The sequence below is a fragment of the Primulina huaijiensis genome, chromosome 12 (genome assembly GCF_012295235.1).
Source record: "Primulina huaijiensis isolate GDHJ02 chromosome 12, ASM1229523v2, whole genome shotgun sequence".
NCBI classification, from domain to species: Eukaryota; Viridiplantae; Streptophyta; class Magnoliopsida; order Lamiales; family Gesneriaceae; genus Primulina; species Primulina huaijiensis.
Genome location: NC_133317.1, coordinates 958778 through 982811, shown reverse-complemented (window position 1 = coordinate 982811; position 24034 = coordinate 958778). Strand labels below are relative to the sequence as shown.

Below are 24034 nucleotides of genomic sequence, written 5' to 3'. Positions count from 1 at the left end.
TAAGAATTGGTGACAAAAAATTCCGGTAGCTTGGATGCTACATCTGGAGCACTGCTCATTTGTCATGTTATGCAATCTTGATCCAACGGCTCTCTCGAAAGCTTTAACGCGGTCCGACCGATTTCACGATGACGTCATTTCGAGCAGTTAAAATCATGGCTGGCCTTTATTGATTACGATTTATTGTTTATTTCTCAAATTCCATCAGTTTGTTTCGTATTCCCGTCTGTTGCCATTTGAGGATGAGAGCGGAATTTGATTCCTTTCAGCTCGGCACACTCGCAGGGATGGTGATATGCAGATATTTCCAATGATGTTGTGTTGATTCTTAACGTCTGCGTGAACTGATATCATATTCAAGAGCTAAATTTTTTCCTCACTACTTCTATTGATTACTCCAATATCTCATTGGATTGGGCTGTTACCAGAGGAAAAACGGTAGCTTGAGTTTCTCTGGGTTTCTTATTTTTTTCATCGATCTTCGGTTTGAGTTTTTCAGTCCTTTTTTTCCGTTTGTTTCGGATTCTTTCAGATTTTTGAATCAATTAGCGTGTCTCTGAATTCTGTTTGTTGTTATTTATGGGTATTAAAAAGGGAAATTTTCCACCATATTCCTTTTTCGGTATCATTACTATCGAGATCCTTTGCGTTTCAAAGTTCCAAGAATTTCTGATGGAGAACTAATTATTTTACCTTTTTGCGACCCACAGCTTAATCTACTCTTCATTCATTTTTGTAGTGTCCTGTGAACTCTTGCATCTTCATTTCTTTGTGTGTGTAAATGTAGGAGACAGCAAAGTGTGACTGTGTGGCAGAGAGAGAGAGTGTAAAGTTGAGTGTGTGAGAGAGACTCCTTTTATTGCGTGAAGAAGAACCCGATTCTCTGAACATCCCCCTAATAAAAAGGACTGCATTCACATTTCTTTCCCCCAACTTTCCTAACAAACCTGCCCTCTCTTCTCTCTGAAGATTTCCGTCCCCTCGCATTTTCTCAGTTTGTTCTATGTTCATCTTTCATGAAACCTTGAGCTAAACTCTACTGTGTAGATACTTTTCTGCATAAAAAAGAGAGAGAATCTAAAGATCCGATGCATATTTATTGAGTTGAAATGGATTCAAATAGTCAAAGTCCATCCTCGAGAGCGGCTTCCAAGTAAATCCCGTGTGTGCACATCTCTTTTGTCACTTTTGTTAGAAGTGGACAACACTAAATGAGTGAGGGCCTGCAAGAGAAGATTATCCACTAGCACTTTTCTTGGTATGATCGTCAAATTCGTTGGGGAAAGTACGATTAGATCCTCCATTTCGTGTTTAATTTACGGTTACTAAGCAACAAAAAGTCATAAATGGATTCTTGTCTTTATCTGCGTTATATTTTTGCTTGGTGTGCATGTCTTGAGTCTACAATACTGAGTGTTTTAATAAGCTACGTGTCTCATTATATTCGTTTTTATAACCCTTTTCTTCTTTTGGGCTGTTCTTCATGTTTTAGGTGTTATCTTTTTTCTTGTTAAAGTCATCTCCTTTTGTTCATTGGGGAGTTCATTTTTGGTGGTTCAGAATTCGGATGAGGACAGGAAATTTTTTTTGTTGCTGTTCAAGTTAATTTGAATCGGAGAAGGAGAAATGGGTTCTGTTGGATTTAGTGGTGACTCTGAATCTCAGCCTAGTACTAGTAATAGCAAGAAATTAAAGTCACCCACAAAGGTAATGCCTTGGCTTATCATTAAATTTTATAAATGGTTTTGTATAATTCTTTATTTTTTGTCAAATCTTGATTTTTGCAGCTTCTTGATGAATGTTGTGCTGTTAATCACGCTGCAATTCCTAGGAAGCTACGGTCTGGTGTGTGTCTTAATTTGTGATTAATTATTGTTTCAACTTCTTTTTATGCTACCCATGCGGAGTCCACTGATTAATTGGTTCTGCATGGTGGATGTTCTGAGAAGTTTCCGGTTTCTTGCTTGGTGATGCCATTTGAAATTTCTTTTTATTTTTAATGGCTTTTTTCCTTGGCATGTGTGATACAGTGTAGTTTTTTATCCCCTTACTTTTTCCCCCCTGACTGTGTCCAACTATTGTACCCTTTTGGAAAGTAGCAACGAATTGGACTAAATAGATTATGGAATAAAACTTATTAATTTAGGAAAAAAGTTAAAAAATTTATATTTTTTCCAAAAAACCTCAACTGAGGAGGTCGATCACACTCCTTGTACATACTGGATCCGACCTTGCCGAGAAGGGAAGCGTGGTCCTGTCATCGTCAACAGCAAATGGTCAATGCTTTAGTTTCAATCAATTCTTTTTCCACGTTGCAGCCATCAAGAAACGGGGCCTTGAATCTATGACTCCAGCTTTGCCAAATTCGAAGAAACAAACTCGTGAGTTTGATGGAATTGAAACACTCCGGAAACGCGGGGCCAAGAAATCCAAACTGAATACGGTTAGACATTGCCGTATTTGAAACTTAACATTCATTGTACAGATCACTTAAGGATGAAAACTGATTGAAAATCGATCCAATTACTTTCGCAGAAACAAGGACACGTCTCTAAGGATGAGAAAGAAGTGGCCGAGACCTTGTATTTGCTAGCCAACATGTTCTATGATGCAATCAAGAACGATGAGCAAGGATTGGATGTGCACCCTTCGGAGACAAATTCTTTAACTTTACTAGAAATGGATAGCACCATGACTGCAGCTCAAGGTTTGAATTGTTTCTTAGTCATCGTCCTTTCCCTTTGTGATATAAAAAAAGAGGCTCACATAGCCCAACCTGGGTAAACAATACTTTCAAATAATGACACAAAAGCATCATTTACTCCAGTGTATCAATGTCATCTTTTTTAAAATCAGCAGCCTTTAGGATGTTTCAATGGGAATTCCATTCCATTTATCCCCTCAGCGTTCTTGATTCCTTATTTGTTATGACATTCTACATCGCCCTAAGCACAGATGCTGGGAAAATTGCCGCAAGAGTAACCCTTGGAGCTATCTGTCAAACATCAAATTTGGAGGACTCAACATCAAAAATTGCTCAGTTAAAATCTTTTGATGATCCTCAGCTTTCCAAGCTCCCCATTAGCAAGCAATATCCCATCCCCTTCGTTTCTGGAGATCGATCAGATTTAGTCACTGGTTCCAGGTGCATAACCAGTTCTGTCCTCCCATTTTCCTTGATTTATATGCCCTCGGTTTTGGTCTAATCTGTAATCTGATCATATAGCAGAACAAAGATGTCTGCACCAATTACAGTGCCAAGTGATTTGGGAATCACAGTGGAACAGGTATGCCTCAAGAATTCGAATATTCAGATAATATTTCGTTTATTAATAACAAACATATAATGAGAAGATGCTCCAATATTTTCAGGCTGCCGCTCCTGGAATCCAAAATTGCCTTAGGGAGAACAAAAATAATGGTAAACTATTCAATTTGATGGGATTTTTCTCATTTACGCACTAGACTAGTTTCAAATGTGGCCTTTTTTGTATTTATACTGAATAATGGACGTATCAGCGAGTCACATGACCTGTTGGTTTGCGCTGTAGATTTACTTATGTGGCGTCCAAGCTTGTCTTCAACAGGAACTCAGGGCACTGAGACTCTGGAATCCTGCCCACGGTAATTTTTGTTTCTCGGAACATATGCCATCTTCTTCTTTGTCGAATAGATGTCATGATTCTTATTTTCTTATTTCAAGATCGTCCATTGACAAACTTCCTGCCTGGTTTGAGACTACAAATCATATCATCCAGCATCGTACACCTGAGGAAAAATTTACCAAGAATAAGGTAAGCCAGCTGTCAGCTCTGTTTTAAGATAACTAAAAAAAATATCACCTATGGGGGCTCGACAAACTTATCTATATATTCCTATGATCTTTAATAAATCAGCACCATTTAGTTGAGATTGAACCAATGAGGTTGCGGAAGAGATGTTCTGCCCATGTTTACATCAGTCATTTAATAAAAGTCATGCAAGTATTAGACAGAAAGGAAGGGTTACCAGAGACACGCTTTGAACCAGGGCCCCATATAAGTATTGACTATCAAAAAAATGTGATTGATTACACTAGTGGTGATTTGTCTTCCGCTGTCAGTTCAATCCGAGATACCATTCTTTTGCATAAGAGTGTCTTTCAAGATCAGCTGCAGGTGGTCTCAAAAATACCTGTCTCGTGCTCTCCACTCACGCAGGTGAGCTCATTGGTGACAGTGTCTGATAGAATGTTTGCTCGTCATGTATGTCGGACAATTAAATTTTTTGCAGGATTCAGATTTCTTATCTTTGGCTGGACACAGTGAGGAGGCGCTGAAACAATTTCGCTCGTCATTTATGCAGTCACAAAATAATTTGTCTATGCTTTTGTCACATCCCAAGAATTCTCATTCAACGTTCCATGATCGATCTTCTTCTGTGCCCACACAGCAGGTGAATTGATTGCATCCTCCATCTCTTTAGTTTTTTTTATCATTTTTTTTAAACATTCTTCATTCAGACGTCTAGTTTGTCCTTGCCTGTTTTCTACCTCTCTTTAGTTTTTTTATCAATTTTTTAAACATTCTTCATTCAGACGTCTAGTTTGCCCTTGCCTGTTTTCTGCCTTCTACACAAATATAAAGCATAGCATGGATTACCATAATGATATGACGAAGTAATTACAATCTTGATGACCATACTTGATACTGCCATCAAAAGTATTTTTGAATATTGGTTAAACGATACATGCATCTTACAAAAACATGAAACTAGAAAATCCAGAATGATGTTTCCATTTGCCTCCATTATGGTTACTCAGCGGGCAATAATTCTTGCCTCCGTTATTCCTCAAAACTCACTCTATTTATATCCACGGCTTAAAGGTGAATTGATTCTCTGTTTCGTTGATTTGTTAAAACAGCTCCTTCCATTTCATAGCAGCAGACTCGGCGACAGAGTTGCGGCTCTATTTCCAGATCAATCTCATCCTGCCGGATATCCCACCTCATATTTACCAGACTGGAAAAATGGAGAAAGAGACTCATCTTTCTTTGTTAACTGCGCTCAGGCTCAGCCGCTTTTCCCGCACTTGCATTCTACACCTGGCTTGAAATATCATCAGTTTCCAGAACAGCAGTTTAATACAATCCATCCACCACCGTCGCTCTCAAATGTGAAGGGACATAGCCTACGCCTCCCTTCAGGATTCGATAGAAACAGAGCAACATGCCATCCCGGTAATATGTCACAATTGCAAATATTCTGCAACCAGCAGCATCTTTGAAGTGGATAAATGGCGTCAATCAGACTTTTCAGTGGAACAGCTCATTATTTGTCTTGTGAGTTGTGTACACTGATTCCGATTCCAGGGACTCTGGCTCCGGTAAATCGGACCTGAGAGTTTCTTCGAGTATTATTACCATTTGCTGATTTTGCGTCTTCTTTTGTATGTCCAATGTAAATGAAGTGTCAATAACCACCTGACATGATCTTAGATTTACGGACTCTGTAAGGAATTTAACACCTGGCGGCCCTATTATTTTATGTATAAACACATTAATTGTGATGCCCAAATACAATCTATTATTACAATTTAGATCCTTTGATGCACGTGATATTCCGTCTCGTACTTTTAGGCACATGAATGATACAGGTCTCTTTAAACATGTTTATCAAATGAGCAAACTGATACGTATCATTTGTCTACATTTATGAAACAAGAGCTGAAACATGATTGGGTCCAAAGGATTTATTTAAATTAACTTAAATTTTATTCGAGAATTTAAAGTAACTAGACACCCTTCTACAGTATAACATAATCAGTCCATACATGAAATCTCCCCCAGTGACGGGAAATCATAGAAAGCTAATCAACCGAATTGACAAGTATTCAACCACGAAATAGCCAATTAAATAATATTTTCCGTACAAGATTCTTTACAAACAAAGTACCAACGATTTCAAACTAAGGCAAGGAATAGGAGCACCAAAGGGGAGAATTACGGGATTGACTTTATAATATTAGGAAATAAGGCTTCATTGAGCTAATAAAACTATGCTGATTAAAAAATCTTTACTCCTGCTTCTCCAATTCCCCCATTCTCTCTATGATTGCCTGAAGAATAAAGGGAAAGAGAAATTAGTTGCTATGTTCATAGATAATCTAATTCCCATGAAATATTGTTTGGTAAAGCACAAACCTTTCTACAATTCGGAAGAGCATGTTTAATATTGTATTTAAGTATTTACGTCCACAATGATTCATCTTATATTCAATCATGATGGGGAAACAATATCGCCCGAAACCATTTCTACGTATTGGTTTAGGTAACATCTGGGAGGTATTGTACTTCGATATACATCAATGAAGCTATCAATATGTTCTCCAACTTTTAAAAGGTAAAGGAAAATTTTACCTTCTTGCTTGTTTCTTGGAGTTCCCCAGCAAGTATGAACTCGTCTAATATGAGGTAAACCTTTAAAAAATACGATAAAAAATCAGCAGGTCATGAATACACAAATGGCAAACATTATAGAATTGAATTTCCCAGGTTAAGAATAAAAAATCATCAGGCCATGAAAACACAATGGCAAACATTATAGAAATGATTTTCCTTGTGATTCTCTGTTAGTCTTTCCCAGGTTTAAAAATGAAATCATTTTCAAACAAGTAGAAACAGTAGTCAGATAAGCGCAAAATCTCTGAACACTAAAACTAGATCTAACAGCTGAACATGGCTTGAACTTCTATTGCAAATTAGCATGATCGATCTAGAGTACTCACAAGTAACATCCCATCTCAGGACAACGCAATTTACAAACGAAATATAACCATTCTACATGGCTTGGGATATTAAAGATGTACATTGCAAGAAGATATACAAACGAAAGGTGGTGATGTGGTAGTTCCCAATGATTCAAACTGAGAAGCAATCTATGTGAGCTAACACTAGGATAGAACAGTTTTAGGTCATAAATGATTAGTACTGGTTAAAAATCAGTGGTTTTGAGAAAATAAGCCAAAGTTGATCCTGAGCTAAAAGTCAGCTCATAAAACTAGTCTGCATTCTAACCAGTAAAGGAGCAGCAAAAATTTGGAAGAAACAGACATAACAACTGTCACTAACGGCACTTATTTACAAAGCAGTCACATACAATAAGGGCTCATGCATGCGTGTTATTCTGCTTTTAAACAAGTACATGTTAGAAACATATGAGAGCTTTCTAGTGATTGTAAAATCAAGAAGTGTAACGAACCTTGTGGAAATTAAATACCAAATCTAGCTCGCAAACATTGCTGAAAAAATGATCCAGTATCTCCACAAATAAGTGAATACACTCCAAGTAAGCTAGCTCATTGTCGGTCATATCCACGCACAATGAGAAAAATAATCCAGCATATCGCCTGTAGATAACCTTGTGGGTTCGGAACTGCAAGAAAAAATTTGTTGATAGTGATCATCATGTGTTGTGATGGCCGAGAAGAAGACAACCCAAACAATACAAACAAAACTATTGGAATGGAAAGCCATCAGAGATCATAAAAACAACTCGATCTTGTGATCACAGGAACATATTGATCTCATATATGCCCTAGTTGGGAATAAACAACAGGACAACAGAATCAAAGCCCGTAATCAGCTAAAAAGGATAAGCAACAACATAAATTGCTCACCTCCACAAAATTGGTATATTTGGGATCTCTATTGACGACCAATCGATGAACCTGCAATGCATAGTGAACACGGATTTAAGGATTTCGAAACTTTTGTGAGAAATTCGAAATGCTGATATAAAAGAATTACCTCGTACTCGACCTTATGCTTCTCGGATTCCTCGAGAGGTATGTAATATTTGGCCAGTCGAGTTTTTCCTTGCCTGTTCTGTAATAGTATGAATCGGATCTGCAATATTCAATGAAAAAGACAACAAATTTCACAAAAGTAGACCCATATTAGGAAAATTTCACAAAAGTAGACCCAGATTAGCAAAATTTCAACAAGAAATCTGAAGAAATACAACGACACTGCTGATGCAAAAATATTGTAGTACCATTTTGAATAGAATGATTGAGCCCTGCAGACCGCAATTTTGCAAAATTTAGCGGAGAAGAAAGATGGCTGTCGAAAAAAAACAAGTAACTCGAGAGTCAAACTAAGGGCCGATATTTTGGACCCCGGCTCTTAAAATTTATTTAAAAAATAAATAAAAATAAGGAAGCCCGGCCCATTAAAATTTTCAATAAAAAATTAAAACAAATGGCCAGTTATATTTCTAAAAAATCTTTAAATTTTACTATAAATGCGCTCGGGTTTCTATCATTTTTTATTTTAAGAAAAATATTTAATAATTCTCATTTCATGCAACCTAAATACACTACCAAATTAAATTGGTTGCTTCTACATTTTTAGCTCAGATAATATCAAATAATTATTCGAACAAATTTATAAAAACTATAATAATTATGATCTCACATATAGATATAACAATTCAAATACTAATAATATTTTTTTAAAAACGTTTTCTAAAATTCATATAATGATCTAATTAATAATAACATTCTAAAAAAATAATTTAATAGATATATAGAGATAATAAGAAGTAATAGAAATTAGATTTTAAATAAAAAAAAAATATGTAGAGAAAATTTGGTGCATAGTTTTATCAAGAATTGTTAGAAAACCTATAATGAGAATGGATAGTCGATGAGATCTCATAAAATGATTGTAAATCCCAAGTTTGTCGAGCGGATCTAACTCTATTAATGTCTAGAATTGATTAATAATTTCTTTATTTCAAACTTCATTATTATTATTATTATTATTGTAATAGTAAAAACAATGACAAAAGTGGAGAATAGTTAGTTCACTTCAAGAAATCAATGTTCACACATTGAGTTTGTAGAAGCCAAAAGTTCAGCCACCCTACCCTTTGAGTGCTTTGTCACTATATTTTTCAATACTTGCACTCCTAAAAGCTCAGTCGTCAAAGCTTTGCAATCGTGCTAGACGCCCACCACGCTATGCAATCGTGTAACACATGTCTATCACAATCTTTCTTGAACTCAAGTTCAGATTTTCCTCACATCGAGTCATAAAATATCATCATGATAGAGTAAATGAACTCATGAATGAAAACTACTTTGAATTTACCCCGTACACTTCATCATGTAGAATTGATCCAACTACTTCAAAATATTTGGAAGAATCTTGATGTATTACGCATGTATCTGGTGTCCTAAAACAATGCAGTTTGCAACATGGTGAGGATGATAGAGTAAATGAAAACAGCCTACGTTTATATATATTTTTCTACGTAGCACCAATACGCCGTTGATATGGACTAAGATTGCAAAAAATCGGAGAATACATGAATAAAACTGAAATATGATAAACCATAATCGCAAAAAAACAAATTTAAAGAAAAATAAATGTAATTTCTCTTCTTTTTTTTTTTTTTTTTTTTTTTTTTAAAAAAAGACATTTACTTCACCCACGGTGCTTTATATGCCCATTAATTTTATTTAGCGTTTAGCACCTTACCAGCAACTTCACCACTCAAGCTATACTTTTTTTATTTTATTTTTTTAAGGCCTATTATTCTCACCCTATTAAAGCGCACAATATTTTATATTTTTTTATTTTTGAATAATTTTAATTTTTAATTATTTTATGAAAAAGGAAATATTATAATTTTTCATTTGAAAAAATGTGTTAAGAAAATTAGTGTGGTTATTTAGTAATTATACCTTTAGTAATTAAGTTTACGCCTCGTTAGTATATGAAACATATATTTGTTAAAAGTTTAGCAAATAATATAAAGTTCAAAAAAATTGTCTATGCATGGTTTATATCTATTTTAATATTAGTGAAGACCAAGGACTTTTTAGTTTTTTATTTTATTGTTAAACTCTGGATGGGCTTATCGCGGATCCACAATGCCAATAACCGAATATTGAGGTTGATAACTAAATTGGGCTTTAAATTTAGCGAGGCCCACGTTCGTAATCATTATATAAGCGTCGCCAGTCCACCGCGCTTTTAATTTAGTATCCCCTTTGGTTCGCTAGGGTTTTAATCCTTTTGTCCGGATACAAATTGATTTGCGGGAACATCGGAAATTGAATGTAGTAAAGAGGAGAAGTAACAAATGACGATAAACAATTCGAAAGAAACTTCGAGTCGGAATCAGAACCCTAGAATCACTTGGGAAGGATGCAGTGTCTTGCTCGATATTAACGACGGCGATCGCGTTCTCTTCTCTCGCCTCACGGCCGGCTCGTAAGACTTTCACTTCGAGTAATTTATCTTTGGGTAACATGTATTAAAATGCGTTTTTTGTTTGGTTGAATTCTTATTTGGTAATTTGCAGGAAAATAAAAATCGGGAACAAGAATTGCTCACTGCAGCCTTTGATTGGGTGCCCTTTTGGGTCTTCGTTTCAAGTGGAGGTTGGGGATGATGGGCCCTTTCTATCCCGAATATTTCCATCTTCAGAAGGTTTTTGTTAGTAGGTTTTCAAGTCCTCAAAACTTAGTCAAATGCTTCCGACTCACTGTTTCAGAGCGGTTGATTCCTAACAGTCACTTTTACGGCTATCAGATTTAATCCACATTCTCGTGGTTATCTCATCTCTATATTGATCGCGTGACTGTAAAGGGACGCTCGGGGCATGAAGGCCGTTAGAGCAACACCAGAATCTTATATTTTTGCGATACACTCGAAAAATTGGTTAAATGTGACGGTTAAATTTGTTAAATCAGGGAAAAAAAAGTTTTCTCTTTTCCACAAGTGGAATGGGTTATGGGCGTGCCCATTGGTTGCACATGTTTAAATAACCGCTGATCACCTTTTGAGACATCATTAGTTGCTGAACTTGAAGAACATGCATTTCTATCGCTGATGCTCTGATTGATTGATCTTTCATAGGAGATAATCTTCAAGAGAACATTGTTTCTCAAATTACGGAGGAGATCAGAGATAACCGAGCAATAATTGACAATAACACAGCCCAGAGTCTCTCTGGTGAAGATATAGAGGAGATGCAAAGGTTTGTCTTTCTTATATCTTTGCTATAATTCTGCATTGTATCCGTTGATTGGAACAGACGCTTCGAACTGCCTGTTACCTCTTCATCTATAGGACCTTTTTTTCACACATTACCTATGAATGTATTACCCTATGTTATCTAATTGCATTTGACTATCTATTCAATAGCCTTTTATACTTTTTGCAGAAAGGGAGCAACTGGGGATGACATTGTTGAAGCTCTTATTGCAAACAGTGCAACATTTGAGAAGAAAACTGCATTTTCACAGGTGCTTATTTCTCGTGTGATTCAGAATTTAAACTAGAAATGAACTTAAAGCATATCTTTTTGCAGGAAAAATATAGGATCAAGAAGCAAAAAAAATATGCACCAAGGGTACTTCTCCGACGCCCTTTTGCACGAAGGTTGACTTGTCTTCTGGACTCTATGTGTGTCTTTTTGTTAGAGTGATATATAGTTTTTATTATACTAATATTTATATTATTTCATATTAAACTATTACCATTTTGTTGATAAATTAATATTTGATATAATAATCCTATAGTTTCGCTAGTTTTATTGTTTTACATAAACTATTTTTTAATACTTGTGAANTATCAGTATTATTATTTAATTCTTTCTATTTTTTAATTGGTTACTTAGATTTATCTTTAAAGGTAAATAGTTATTAGGTAATATTTACACATATCTATAAGTTTATGTTTTTTTAAATTTTAATTGTATAACTATTAGAATATTTTTAAACACCTCAAAATATTTGTGGTGTTACATAGTTGATCTCGATGCTTTTAAAAGATCGTTGAGATTCAAGCAAACCAAGAACCTTGCAATTTTTTTCGAGCACTAGATTTCAATTAAAATCGAAAACAAAAGTATTTTGGTTATGATGCATTTTCTGTTTAAAAGTTGCTCACTAATTCTCTTGATCTTTTGTGATGCTTCTTTTTTAGCTAAATAGTTCTCTTGAATCATGATTAATTATTTATACCGTTTATTTCCATATACCCTTACGCTGTATCTTGTTCCTTACAGCATATGCGAAGCATACTTCAAGAAACATGCCGAGAAAATTGGGTAAATATCTGTTTTGCTGCAGACTTGGATTATTATAGTGAAAGAGACCTTAATAATGTCTTTTGATTTCCAAATGAAAATATTTAGCTTTTGTTTTAATGATCACATCTGAATATTTTTGTTCTGGAACTTCTTGTGTTTGTCGATGTCCTCTCCAATCACTCGTCCCATCATCAATCAATCACCTTTAAGGTGCCATGACCCATGAGTTACTGGGAACTAAATGTATTCATATGCCTTGTACACTCCACAATGTATATTTTGTTAAAACTAGAGAAACCAATTAGTAATTGATTAATGATCATTCTTCTCTGGTCCAAATTTGATTAAAGCTCACAAGGCATGTGTGTAGACTGTAGACTGTAGGCTCATGGCTCATTGAGGCTCTGCCTTTGCGCCTCGAGACAAGGTAAGGTGCATTACTTTAATGAAGCCAGCACCTTAACAATAAACCTCAACTCTTTGTGCACTCTGCACTGTAAAGGTTCAAGACCATGTAAATCAGTGATGAAATGCAAGATCATGTACATTTATTTTTGCTTCTATACTAATGAACAATATTTAGTATTCTTTGATAATTTGCCAAGTTCATTTTGCTTTATAAGAGATAAAAATTTTCTTCAGATGTTTATATTCTAGCATATCATTATTTCATGCATGTCTCTTCAATCAAATGCGCGCCTCATTTTGTTCTGAGCTCTGAGTCTGGGGTACTTATGAGGCTAAGTGCGCCTTGCGCTTTTAATAACTATGGTCTGATCAATACTTGGCTGTTATAGTCTGACTGTCCTGGAACTTTTTCATGCCTTTGAACCATCCATGATGTATTCCAAGCCAAACTAGAAGTCATCTTGGTGGTTGGTTGCCCAATTGCCATTATTGAACTCTGTTCCTTTTTTAGATTTGACCTTTTCCCAACATCTCTTGTTTGAGTCAGGGCTGTGAGTAATTAAATGCTTTAAGTGCATAAGAAGGATTGAGTTTTACTGTCTATAATTTCCAGGTTTTTGCGGGTGGACACTTTATCTCTTCTGCTTTCCTTGGCTAATGTTACCGCACGTTCGGATGTTCTTGTAGTGGACATGCTTGGAGGAATCATTACTGGTGCTGTTGCAGAGCGCTTGGGAGGTATCTGATTTCTTTAGTTGAAGTGAATTTGTTCCTTCAAAATTTTTGTAAAATTATCCTTAGAGATAATGTGCTGGCCATATTTTACAATTAAGACGAACATAAAAAGTGTTTTTTCAAGCGAAGCTTTCACGCTTCTAAAAATTTTCTTTACACGTTTTAAAGATTGTGCACATAGTTGCTGCAACCAGTTTGATATATTTCAATGAGGGACCTGTGTCTGATCGATGATGTTAACATGGTAGATGTACTGTTTTGCATCTGGTATGTGCTATATAGATGGACAAGACTGGCTAACACGCTATTATGGACACTGACTGGATTACCACAGAAGATTTGATATAGTAGGTAACTTTTGCTGTTGTGTTTTGCGATAGCAGGAACAGGTTATGTTTGCAGTGCATACAGAGGAGTAAAGCCACACCCTATCAATATTGTGCAAATGTTCAATTTCTGTGATGATACATGCAGAAGGTAGATGTCTATAGTGTTGGGATATATTTATCATTTTTCCATTTTGCACTACATGCAAAGGGACTTATTCTTGTAGTTGGAAATACTGTTGAAGCAGTTCTTTAACCATGGTATGATTTGATGTAAGAAAAATGAGCCTGTCTTGTGCTTCCTTTGTCCAGGATTGTCCACTCTTCATTGGCTGAATTATGTTCATCAGATGGTGCAACTCCATTATCAACCGAGCAGCTTGAAGATGCCTGTGATGCCAGGAGTCAACAAAATGTTGGGAACACCTTTGATTTTTTTATTCAATCAGCTTGTAATTTTGAGCTAACTATAAATGGTATTGATATGCAGGAAGAATCTTCGTCTGCTTCAGTGATAGATTCGGTCAGCATGGATGAAAGCTGTAATGGAAATATTGACACTGTAACAAACGTGGACCGTTCTCCAAAACTTTGTAAAAGCGTAAAGGCTGGTGAAAGAGCACCACTGGAGGTCATCAATGCTTGGAAAGAAAACGGATTTTCCAGGTCAGTGCACATTTCTGTTGCATGCTCTCTTTTAGATCATGTGAAGTTGTTTTGACATATCAAAAGGTTTTAATTCTGTCACTTTTTGTCTTCTATTTTTAGTATGATAATTGCTGCTCCAGACTTGGATGCTTGGAGCATTGGGAAAGAACTCTTACCACTTTTATCCTATTCAGCTCCATTTGTGATTTATCACCAGTATCTCCAGGTACTTTTTTTAATCGGTTGGCTCTGCATCAGTAATATATTTTCACCTGCTTGAAATGCTTCAGCGATTGTCCATACCTTCAAATATATATGTGATAATTCAATTCATGGCATTTTTTAATGTACATTCTGTAATATACATTGGTTTGAGCTACATGCTTAATCAAAGACCTGAATAATTTCACAATTTTCTTTTTGCAGCCTCTAGCCACATGTCTGCACAATCTGCAGATTGAAAAAATGGCCATCAACTTGCAAATATCGGAACCTTGGCTACGTGAATACCAGGTTTATGTGATTTTCCATCGTTATTAATTTTTGGAATGTGTATCTGCAAAGTTGCCTTTTGCTTTTGACGTAACATTTCTTTAAGAGATGTGTGACGAAAAGTATCCGTTATTTTTGTGGCTGTATCATTGGGCTAATTTGTTTAACTTTCTACATAATGCAATCATCCAATACGTTTAGAGCAGAGTGAAGGAGAAGGCCTAGTTTTATACATTTAGCTGTTACTTACCAGCAAATATCATTTCCAAAAACAAATATGCCAATTTGATGGTGGTAGAAATAGCAATCAACCCTATGTCTCGTAGAGTCGGTTGTCAGCTCTTTGTTAGTCTCAGAACCTATTTACTCTATGTTGTATATTTTAAAAAATAACTGTTATGGACACCATCCATGGGATGGTCTCTGCTACTTTGTTTTTTACAAACATATGTGTTTCCCCCGCATTACTGATTTGTAAACGCTGCTAAAATGCAGGTTCTTCCATCAAGAACTCACCCGCATATGCAGATGAGCTCCTTTGGAGGCTTTGTACTGAGTGGCACACGGATAACTGGTGGTGATCAACTCCAATTGCATTAACTTATTTCTATGAACTCAGTGTGATTGATTGCTTTGTGGACCTTAAAATCATGAAAGTCGTTTATTTGTTATCAGTGTGTACGTCAGAAGGTACCCTTTTTTAAGTTATTATTATTAAGGGTTAACCAAAAGCAAATTGATTTGGTTTTGAATGAAAACCCGAGCCGGACCTGACTTGTTGATTTATATTATTTAAATAGCAAACCAAACGTCCAAACCAAATTAATTAAAAACAAAGTCTAGGTTTAGGGGTTTGTACGGTTCGACATTTTGAATTTTTTTTCCTTTTCAAATGAAACAATTTTATTATTCTTAAATAAAATTTAAATTTAAATTTAAATTTTGTAATGAGCTGTTATAATAAACTAATATTCATGTACCAGGTGTGTGGCAATGATATTGTCATTTTTTAATCATCATTATCAAATAAATTTTTAATATTATCCCTGATCATCGCTACGTATTGATTTTTTTTTGTGTCTTAGTATGAGTCAACATAAATTATTGTACGTCTGGATACTATTAAAAAAAAAGTTTCATTGTAACTATACTATTAATGTATTATATATTAAATATTAAATAATATTGAAAATTCGTTATAAATTAATTTGTTCCTATTATATAATTTTTATATCTACAGAATTGGTTCGATTTAAATAATGGTTGATTAAAAAACACCAATCCAACATGATGGTTTCATTTGATTTAATTTATGACCACTCTTTTTCTATAGTTGATATCTAATTATTTCATACATCTGCTACGATGGGTGGTTAACTACATAGGTCGATATTTATCCTCTCTTCGGCGCAAATGCTCAAATGAAAATTTTCCAAGTGGGAGGAAAGTGTGTTATAATTGGATTTTAAATTTCATATCTCGTCCCACGTTCAACTATGTTATCAAGTGATATACATTTTTTTTTACAGAAAAATAATTATTAAATGGAGCAAAATAATCGTCGACAGCAGGGTTCGAACCTGCGCGGGCAGAGCCCAACAGATTTCAAGTCTGTCTCCTTAACCACTCGGACATATCGACTTTGCCTGAACTTGACTTCCAAATTAGTTTTATAACATAATTTAGCGTGTGTTTTTTCTTGATGCCTCCGTTGGGTGAAATAGGCCGCATATAATCCATGGTGAGTGGAAGGATGAAACGTGACAGCCGTATGGTTGATGTTTGTCAAAGTGGCGTGCAACTTTACCGGAAAGAGGGGATTGCGGGAATTGGGTACATGTTTTCACATTGTACGGGGAGCTCTATTTTATTCCTTTATTATTTTGATAAATTGATATTATCAATTTATGATTTGCTTTTCTAGATTATTGCTTGATTTATTTCTAGATTATGAGATTTTGTTTGATTTGTTTCTAGATTATGAGATTGTGCTTGATTTATTTCTAGAGAATAATATCTTGCTTGATTTATCTCTAGATGTTATAAGAATTGTTTTTAATATAATTTTTATCTCTAAGATATGTTATCTTTGTTTAAAAGAGTTTTATATCTAATGAAAATCTTGTTTCTATATTTTTTAGGATTATTCTATGGAATAACTTTTAGGTCAAGCCATGGATATAAGTATGCATAGCCTTACAGCCGTAGAGGAGTGGCAGAGAGAGAGAATAGGGTTGTAGAGAGAAAGTTGGACAAAGACCTTTTCATTGAGAAGAAAATCACAAGAAGTCCAACATATATTTGCTCTGCAATTTTTATGTGATCGATGATCACTTTTGTAGGAGCTTTTCGTGTGAGTCTTTTGGTTTGACTCTTTTGTGAGGTCGGCAGAGGAGCGCATACATAGAAGAAAAATACAAGAGCCGAGTCTATTTCGATGAGACGTTTTTGTGTGATCGGGTGATCACTTTGCAGCGCAGGAAAGTTGCTGGATTTTTCTGAACACACATATAGTTCAGATATTGAAGATTTTCGTGTGAAGAATTTGGGTGATTGATTCACAGATTCACTGTGTTGACGATTGGTGTTGCCAACACTTGAAGAACAACACTGACGCAGAGGGTTGATCGAAGAGTGGTTTCGTTTGGTTTTAAGCAACACATTTTTATTTTATGCATCTAGATTTGATTTGTGTTTTTGATGCATATTTTAATTCCTTAGAGTGTCAAGGAATTTGATTTTGTTATTTTCACTAGTATTGTTTTGGTGTAAACGATTTACATATTTTCTAGTGAATTTTTTGTCATGAGGCATCGCACAAGTATTCGTACTTGTGCATAATTTAAAACTGGTGTTTATTTATTAAAATTATATTTGTGTGTTAATAATTAATTTTCGTTGCCGTGTTGACAACACCGAGCACAGCACTAACTTCTGATACACACAATATATATTTATTTCCCGTATAACGTCCCTTACACTCTACTTTGAGCATTCAAATTAAGAGAGCATAATCAACAAAAGAGTTTTTGGGTTTTTTTTAGTGTGGTGAGAGGTTCGCTTCGGTGTAATTCACATCGTGCTGGACCTTTCGAGTTGGGGATCATTTAAAGTTTAGATTCCCCGTGGCTTTCACGGTAACAATGTTGTCATGGACGATTCTTGAATATGGGACCAAATGAAAGCTGTGAATCAATTGGAACCAGTTCGAGATTCACTTGGATCACAGAGTACCTCGTAAATGCTCATCCATCTCAAGATGTCCTCTACATTCAGGTTTGTTAAATCTTTTCCTCAATCGGAGGGATTAAATTCTTTGTAGGTTTAACACATATATCCCCCAAGCCTTGTAAGGTTCTTGATATGTGTTGCACACCATAACTGTGAGAGAACTTGGTTAATATGAGGTTGTGTTTCAATTAGAGGAATTAAAATGAGGTTCTTGGATGAACAAAGTTTTGATGTAGTGTTGTGAAAGTTCATTTAATAGATAGCTATTCATTTTTCCAACTATATTTTGACAAAAACTGCAGAGAAAGCAAGCGTGGTTTAACTTGTGAAAGCTCAATTTTCACACATCTTGGGAGCTGTTTTTTTAGTAGAGGGACACCGAAGTAATGTTCTCACTTGGTAACATTTTTTTCAGGTGGGCAATCCTAAACTAGATCATAGGTGTTGGGATCGACCCGAAAACATGACAAAGCAACGACGTTTAACACAGGTGAATGCCTCTGCCCCTGGAACTGAGGTTGCCGCTGAAACAGCAGCATCTCTGGCATCAGCATCTCAAGTATTCAAGGACATCGACTCTTCATATTCCAGTTTACTTCCATAGCATGCTATAACAATTGTTCACATTTGCCGACCGAGATAAAGAATCTTACAGTATCAGCATTCCCAATGTGCAAAAGTTTTATAATTCTACCAGCTACAGGGATGAGCCCTTGTGGGCAGCTAGTTGGCGCTATCATGCGACTGGGGAGAGATTCTATTTCGAATACGCGACAGGGAAAAATGGTGAAGATTTCGCTGATTGGGGAGGGAGGTGTTACATGGTTTAGCTGGGATGACAAGCTGGCTGGTGCTCAGGTACTATTTCATGCGTCGAGTAATATCTAGAAATATTGTAGTTTGATAAAAAGGGTTTTTCCCTTGCTTCTAAAATGAAAGAGAACACATATACACGTCGAGTTGGGAAGCAATTCTTTTATGTCATGTTTCATTTTAGCTTGGTGCAAACCATTTTCTGGGAATTGAGACTCAGATGGCAAATTGACAAATTCAACGAGTGCTTTGTGCAGGTTATGCTGTCAAGGGTTAATTTTTTTGGGTCCGAAGATATTTCAAATTCTAAAATTCTCCGTAAGCATAGGAAGTCTGCAGAGGCTGTCATGTGCAATCTTTTACCTGGTTCACCCACAGGCACAGCAAGTAAAACTAACAGTAAGATTTCTTCTTACCTTCTTTTCCAACTCACATTCTAATATGTGAACTTGAAAGTTTCCATTTTCCTTACATTAAGTTTGTAAATGCAGTAGGTTTAATATGGATAAACGAATGGAATGCTCTTCAGCATCCCTGTGGCATTGGCTTTTCTAGCTGTGCTTTATAGCGATTGCATGTTTACTTCTCGAACTAAAGATTTATTGCAGTCGAAGTTATTTTACGCCCTTGGATCTCCGGAAGTTTGCAATTTCACAGGTACACACATTTTATACCAATCGTGGTAATCTTTTGTCAACTTGTACAGAAAATATAGTTGATAAGGAAATCATTTGAATTAATACAATTGTTCAAAAGACCCTTGTTTGACAATGAATTTGAAATTTGTTTAGTTTTTGTATTTTGTGTATGTTTGAAGGTCATTTTGCAAAAATTCTTTAAAGAAAGGTCGTAAAAAAAATGTTTGACCAAGGTCATCTTTCAAACTATCCCTGATTTCTTTGGAAGCTACACAGTATAATAATGACGACATTTGTTGTTCCTTTGACAATAGATCATTCACAGTGCTCCGTGCTTATATATCTTTTCACATCTTATGTGTTTTCCAAAGGTTGAATATGTCCTAGGAAACATTAAATCCTATGAATATGAGTTATCTCGTGGGATAAGGGGATAAGTATCACAATATGTTCACCATAGAGGAGCCTCGATTCTGGCAGATGATACAACTGGCTACAAAGACGGTTTCAAGTGGCTTGACTAGGATGATCCGAATCCTAATGACGCAAATAGAGCACTTGTTGGTGGTCCTTTTATCAATGACTCGTATATTGATATGAGAAACAACTCGAAGCTGGGAAAACTGAGCACACAATGCAGCACTGTAATTGTTGGGTTTCTTTCTGGTTTGGTTACCACATCAGCTGTGGCTCTATCGTTCACTTCATGAAATTTGAGGTAGAAAGTTGATATTTTTACAAAAACTATGTATAAAATTTGAATTTTTTTAGTGACCATTTTAGCCTACCTTTCACGGGCTTCCTTATTTCAAAAAATAAAAATAAAAAAAAATGACGCTTGTACAGGAAAGCGGAAAGGCAAAATATGGTTTGGTATTAGGTTTCAATCATGGCTTATCTACTTAGCAGATTGGATTGTGAACAATGCGCACTGACTAGCAATTGACACTGTTTTGTGTTCTTACAGTACATAAGTTGTACATGTGTCAATGTTTTATTGGTGGAAGAAATGATTCAGTGCCAGGAAAAAAAACAAGAGCAAACGATTGGCATATAAAAAACAGTTGATTCAAATGAATAAGTAAAAATGGACAAATCAATAGGTAACAATTGGCACAAACTTTATGTAAAAATAATCCACAACGGAAACAAAAGGGCCGCGGACATAAGAATTCATTGTCTACTCTGACTTAGGTTTTACAATCTGATGATAAATTTCATTATATACGTCGTCTAAAGATTTCTGAGTATTATATAATTGGGTTAACGAGCGAGTTCTGATTTTGTTGTATAGCCCAATTGTTGCTCTATCTCCCATGTCAACTTAGGTGTAACACCGTCATGTGTCGGAGCATAATCCTGCAAAAAAAAAAAAAAAACATCGTATTTTTACTCAACAATAGTGAAAAATGGTTCAAAGAATTTGAAATCGAAGAAATACATATATATGGATGAATTTTGTACCTCAAGCTTGGACATGAGTTCACGGGCAGTTGGGGCAGAGACAATGATATGACGGGCAGATGGGGTGATGAAGCCTTCGTCAACTGCCTTGTCTACGAAAGATAACAGTGAGTTGTAGTATCCATCCACGTTCAGTAAACCCACCTGCAAATAAAAAAATATATATATAAAAAAAAACCCATGAATGACAATGCAATATTAATCATATGCATGCCAATTTGATTTTGACTTTTGAGGGTGTTACATTTCACAAGTGGAGTCACTATGATTGTTGTATTGAAATAAAATCTAAAGTGGTAAAACTTTGTTTATATTAATAATTTTCTCCATCTCCATTCTATAAAAAAATATATATCGAATCGCTAATAAATTATTGTTTCTTCTTTTGTGTTTTTTAAGAGACATCCCGAAGGAAATGCAACATACCGGTTTGTCATGAATTCCAAGTTGAGCCCAAGTGATGACTTCCAAGAGTTCCTCCAATGTACCATACCCACCTACAATTAATTTGTTACACCAATCAATTTTTTTAAAAAAAATTAAAACAACCCAATTTCAATTTTAAATAGTCACTAAATTGCCATGCATCTGCATGAAATTCGTCGATGTCATCATAATGTGCTCTCCGGGGATTCCGATATAATTCAGCAATCTTAAAATGGTATAAATATAGGTTAAATTACCCATCGTGTGGAAAGTTATTTTTGACAATGCTACGAAAATATTATATAATTATTAATTACGAAAGTAACACAAAACCGGAAACAATAAGCAACACTAAAATTACCAGGCAAGGCAATAAATGCATCAGCTTGCTTGGCCATTTCTGCCTTTCTTTGGTGCATACCGGACACCGCTCTCACTTCTCCCACCGGCTCGCCCGTTATCTGATCAAATTTATTACTTAAGTCAATTGGCTGCCACTTGTTGCTTCTAATTAACTCGTGCAATTTTACTTACCTCTATCGGCATTAAAGTTCTAGGAATGACTCTGCAAAAAAGGAAAACAAAATTATCGGGAATTGAATTAGCATTCTGGAAGATTGGAGAAATTTTTTTATATATATATATATAAAAATAAAACTAAATTACCCTAACACGTGGCGCCCACCATCGTACACAGCTTGAGAGACCAGACCCATTAATCCAATACTTCCACCTCCATAAACCAAGTCTATGCTCCTTTCAACCTGTCCATTATTAATCAAATTTTTTTATATATATATTCGATTTTATATAATTTGTGCGTTATTTCTTGCATAGACACGCAATACAGTTTCAACGTGAACACCATATTATTATATGATGATTAATCAACTGAAAGAAGAAATATTGCACGTTAATCTTGCTGATCCAAACATTATTCTAATATGTAAATCCTACCTATCACAATTATATAATTCTGGCTCGATATAGCTAGTTCTAGCTGCTGGTAACAGCAGTCATAAAATTAAACTATGTAATAATAAGACTTAAAAATATGTTCGGCAACTCTTTTATCTCTCTGTTCTTGCCCCTTAAGGCCATGTCTGGATCAATAGTTCTTGTGTGGGTTTGACGCCAAAACAAATTGTAACTCCAAGAAACAGTCTAATAAACTTTACTGTACGAGAACAGCCAATTTATAGAGCATTTACTTCTTCTCAATCTAATATTACATCCATGATGAGAATTTCCATAGATAGGATCGTCTTCTTTACATTTTTCATAATTTACATTAAAAAAAACTAGAAATTAAAAGAGCAACTAATTTTTGCGTTTGTAGCGATTCTGTGAATGGTGACAACGAATTTTGTGATGATAAAATACAAAGTTCGAATTTTTTTCAAAATATAAGTTGCGATTATGTAGGTGACCCAACCCAGTCGGATGGCAAAATAAAAGAACATATAAAAAGTGAGCAAGTACCAATTCTTTGCCAAGTTGTATCGCTGCGAGTTGGTAGCTCGGGTTTTTTCCTGGGCTGCTCCCACAAAAAACACATATCCTCTTGAATCTTGATGGTTTCACAGGCTGCTGCAAGTTATTTTCCATTGTCAACACTTAATTTTATTTTTAAAAAAAATGTGTGAAATTAAGGAATATGGGGAAAAGGGTGGTAAAAGATTGTGTGAATAGAGAGTAGATTAACGGGGTGTGGCTGTGTATTGAGCAAGTCAGCAAAATTTCTTGATTCTGCTGTGTTGTTCAGAAGTGAGAAAGAAAATGTGTAGAAATTAAGGAATGAGGGGATGATACTTTGCTGGTCCCCTTTTATATCCAAATTTGTCATGGGATTTTCCAATCCCATGTGTACACTTGGCACCAACTGTCCTTTTTTATTATTTATGATTTTCTGGGGATTATTTATTTATTTTTTATATTTTTATTCGAAACATTTTTATTTTTTCCCGACTTTGGGTAATTTGTGTCTCTTTCAATCTAAAGTCTATAGAGATAGTTTTTCCAAAGACAGTACTTAGTGGGTGTGTCATCACATTTTTTCTTTTTATGGGTTTTTCTTGTTTTTGGATTTAGAATTATTTTAGGCAAGGCTATGTGAATCATGCTTTCGTATGACCAAGATTGATTTTATCTTACACGTAGGGACATTATCCCATGATAGAATCAAGAGTCTAAATTTAGCCACACATATATGAGATCCACTAATTTTTTTAAAATCACATATGTGTGTAAATCTTGTCCATCCAAATCATGTGGGACACTAGCTACCTATGAGGAAGAATTAGCATGAAGTATTAATCCTTGGAACATAGAGATTACAAATACGTCATATTTTGTGTTAATAAATATTTTTCATTCATGAATTGAAATTTGTTAGTTAAATTGTTTTTAATTAATTTTTTATTATCAAATTGTTTATGACTATATCTGAAAACATGATGCTTCCATTTCTAATATGTGAAATTCGAGTAAAAAATATTAATGAAACACGATTTTCATTATATTAAACTCGATTCATTTATATTATTTTGATGTGATAAGTGAAAGCTTCCGTGACGGTGCCATTTAAAGATGCACGTGCGCTTCACTTAAGGCCATACATTTGCTGGGCCAAAGCTTCAAGCAACCTATTCAAAGTACCTCTCGTTAACCACACAAATTTTCAGACCAAAATTCTTCTCCTATCACAACTGATATTGATTGAACAACAAATATCCTATACCCATGTATTATTTGTGCATTATATAT

General features: G+C 35.2%; 4 protein-coding genes, 1 non-coding gene and 1 pseudogene across 13 annotated transcripts; 3 read left to right on the top strand and 3 right to left on the bottom strand.

Annotated features, from left to right (window-relative positions):
• Positions 1-209: 209 nt before the first annotated feature.
• LOC140989913 (uncharacterized) lies at positions 210-5731 on the top strand. Of its 3 annotated transcripts, none has more exons than XM_073459447.1 (13): positions 210-438; positions 1561-1707; positions 1788-1845; positions 2319-2443; positions 2536-2707; positions 2956-3145; positions 3227-3287; positions 3373-3421; positions 3552-3624; positions 3704-3794; positions 3897-4199; positions 4273-4434; positions 4904-5731. In XM_073459447.1, the coding sequence occupies exons 2-13, from the start codon at positions 1627-1629 to the stop codon at positions 5264-5266; spliced, it is 1728 nt and encodes a 575-aa protein (XP_073315548.1). In that variant the 5' UTR covers positions 210-438; positions 1561-1626; the 3' UTR covers positions 5267-5731. The 3 variants fall into 3 exon arrangements, with proteins under 3 accessions (XP_073315548.1, XP_073315547.1, XP_073315549.1); XM_073459446.1 differs by having other exon boundaries at positions 210-1258; XM_073459448.1 differs by having other exon boundaries at positions 210-1707; positions 3230-3287.
• Positions 5732-5871: 140 nt separating this feature from the next.
• Positions 5872-8149, bottom strand: LOC140989914 (AP-2 complex subunit sigma). Of its 2 annotated transcripts, XM_073459450.1 has the most exons (7): positions 8035-8149; positions 7788-7886; positions 7658-7708; positions 7240-7413; positions 6399-6458; positions 6048-6097; positions 5872-5998 (listed from the first exon to the last, which is right to left on the bottom strand). In XM_073459450.1, the coding sequence occupies exons 1-6, from the start codon at positions 8035-8037 to the stop codon at positions 6056-6058; spliced, it is 429 nt and encodes a 142-aa protein (XP_073315551.1). In that variant the 5' UTR covers positions 8038-8149; the 3' UTR covers positions 5872-5998; positions 6048-6055. The 2 variants fall into 2 exon arrangements, with proteins under 2 accessions (XP_073315551.1, XP_073315550.1); XM_073459449.1 differs by having other exon boundaries at positions 5872-6097.
• A 1892-nt stretch (positions 8150-10041) lies between these two features.
• LOC140989929 (uncharacterized) lies at positions 10042-15573 on the top strand. 6 transcript variants are annotated; one of them, XM_073459467.1, is made up of 14 exons: positions 10042-10262; positions 10354-10481; positions 10911-11031; positions 11218-11299; positions 11365-11435; positions 12064-12105; positions 13109-13233; positions 13611-13707; positions 13869-13971; positions 14047-14222; positions 14325-14430; positions 14631-14717; positions 15192-15314; positions 15461-15573. In XM_073459467.1, the coding sequence occupies exons 1-13, from the start codon at positions 10132-10134 to the stop codon at positions 15294-15296; spliced, it is 1374 nt and encodes a 457-aa protein (XP_073315568.1). In that variant the 5' UTR covers positions 10042-10131; the 3' UTR covers positions 15297-15314; positions 15461-15573. The 6 variants fall into 6 exon arrangements, with proteins under 6 accessions (XP_073315568.1, XP_073315571.1, XP_073315570.1 ...); XM_073459470.1 differs by lacking the exon at positions 15461-15573 and having other exon boundaries at positions 10926-11031; positions 13614-13707; positions 15192-15454; XM_073459469.1 differs by lacking the exon at positions 15461-15573 and having other exon boundaries at positions 10926-11031; positions 15192-15454.
• A 682-nt stretch (positions 15574-16255) lies between these two features.
• On the bottom strand, positions 16256-16337 carry TRNAS-UGA (transfer RNA serine (anticodon UGA)). The gene has a single exon. It is a non-coding gene; the product is annotated as a tRNA-Ser (tRNA).
• A 97-nt stretch (positions 16338-16434) lies between these two features.
• On the top strand, positions 16435-20363 carry LOC140990060 (endoglucanase 2-like; annotated as a pseudogene).
• Positions 20364-20432: 69 nt separating this feature from the next.
• Positions 20433-23052, bottom strand: LOC140990073 (probable cytokinin riboside 5'-monophosphate phosphoribohydrolase LOGL10). The gene is made up of 7 exons (XM_073459654.1): positions 22751-23052; positions 21935-22032; positions 21803-21833; positions 21630-21729; positions 21269-21339; positions 20843-20986; positions 20433-20737 (listed from the first exon to the last, which is right to left on the bottom strand). Exons 1-7 carry the CDS (start codon positions 22874-22876, stop codon positions 20642-20644), a joined length of 666 nt encoding a protein of 221 aa, XP_073315755.1. The 5' UTR covers positions 22877-23052; the 3' UTR covers positions 20433-20641.
• Between the last annotated feature and the right edge of the window lie 982 nt (positions 23053-24034).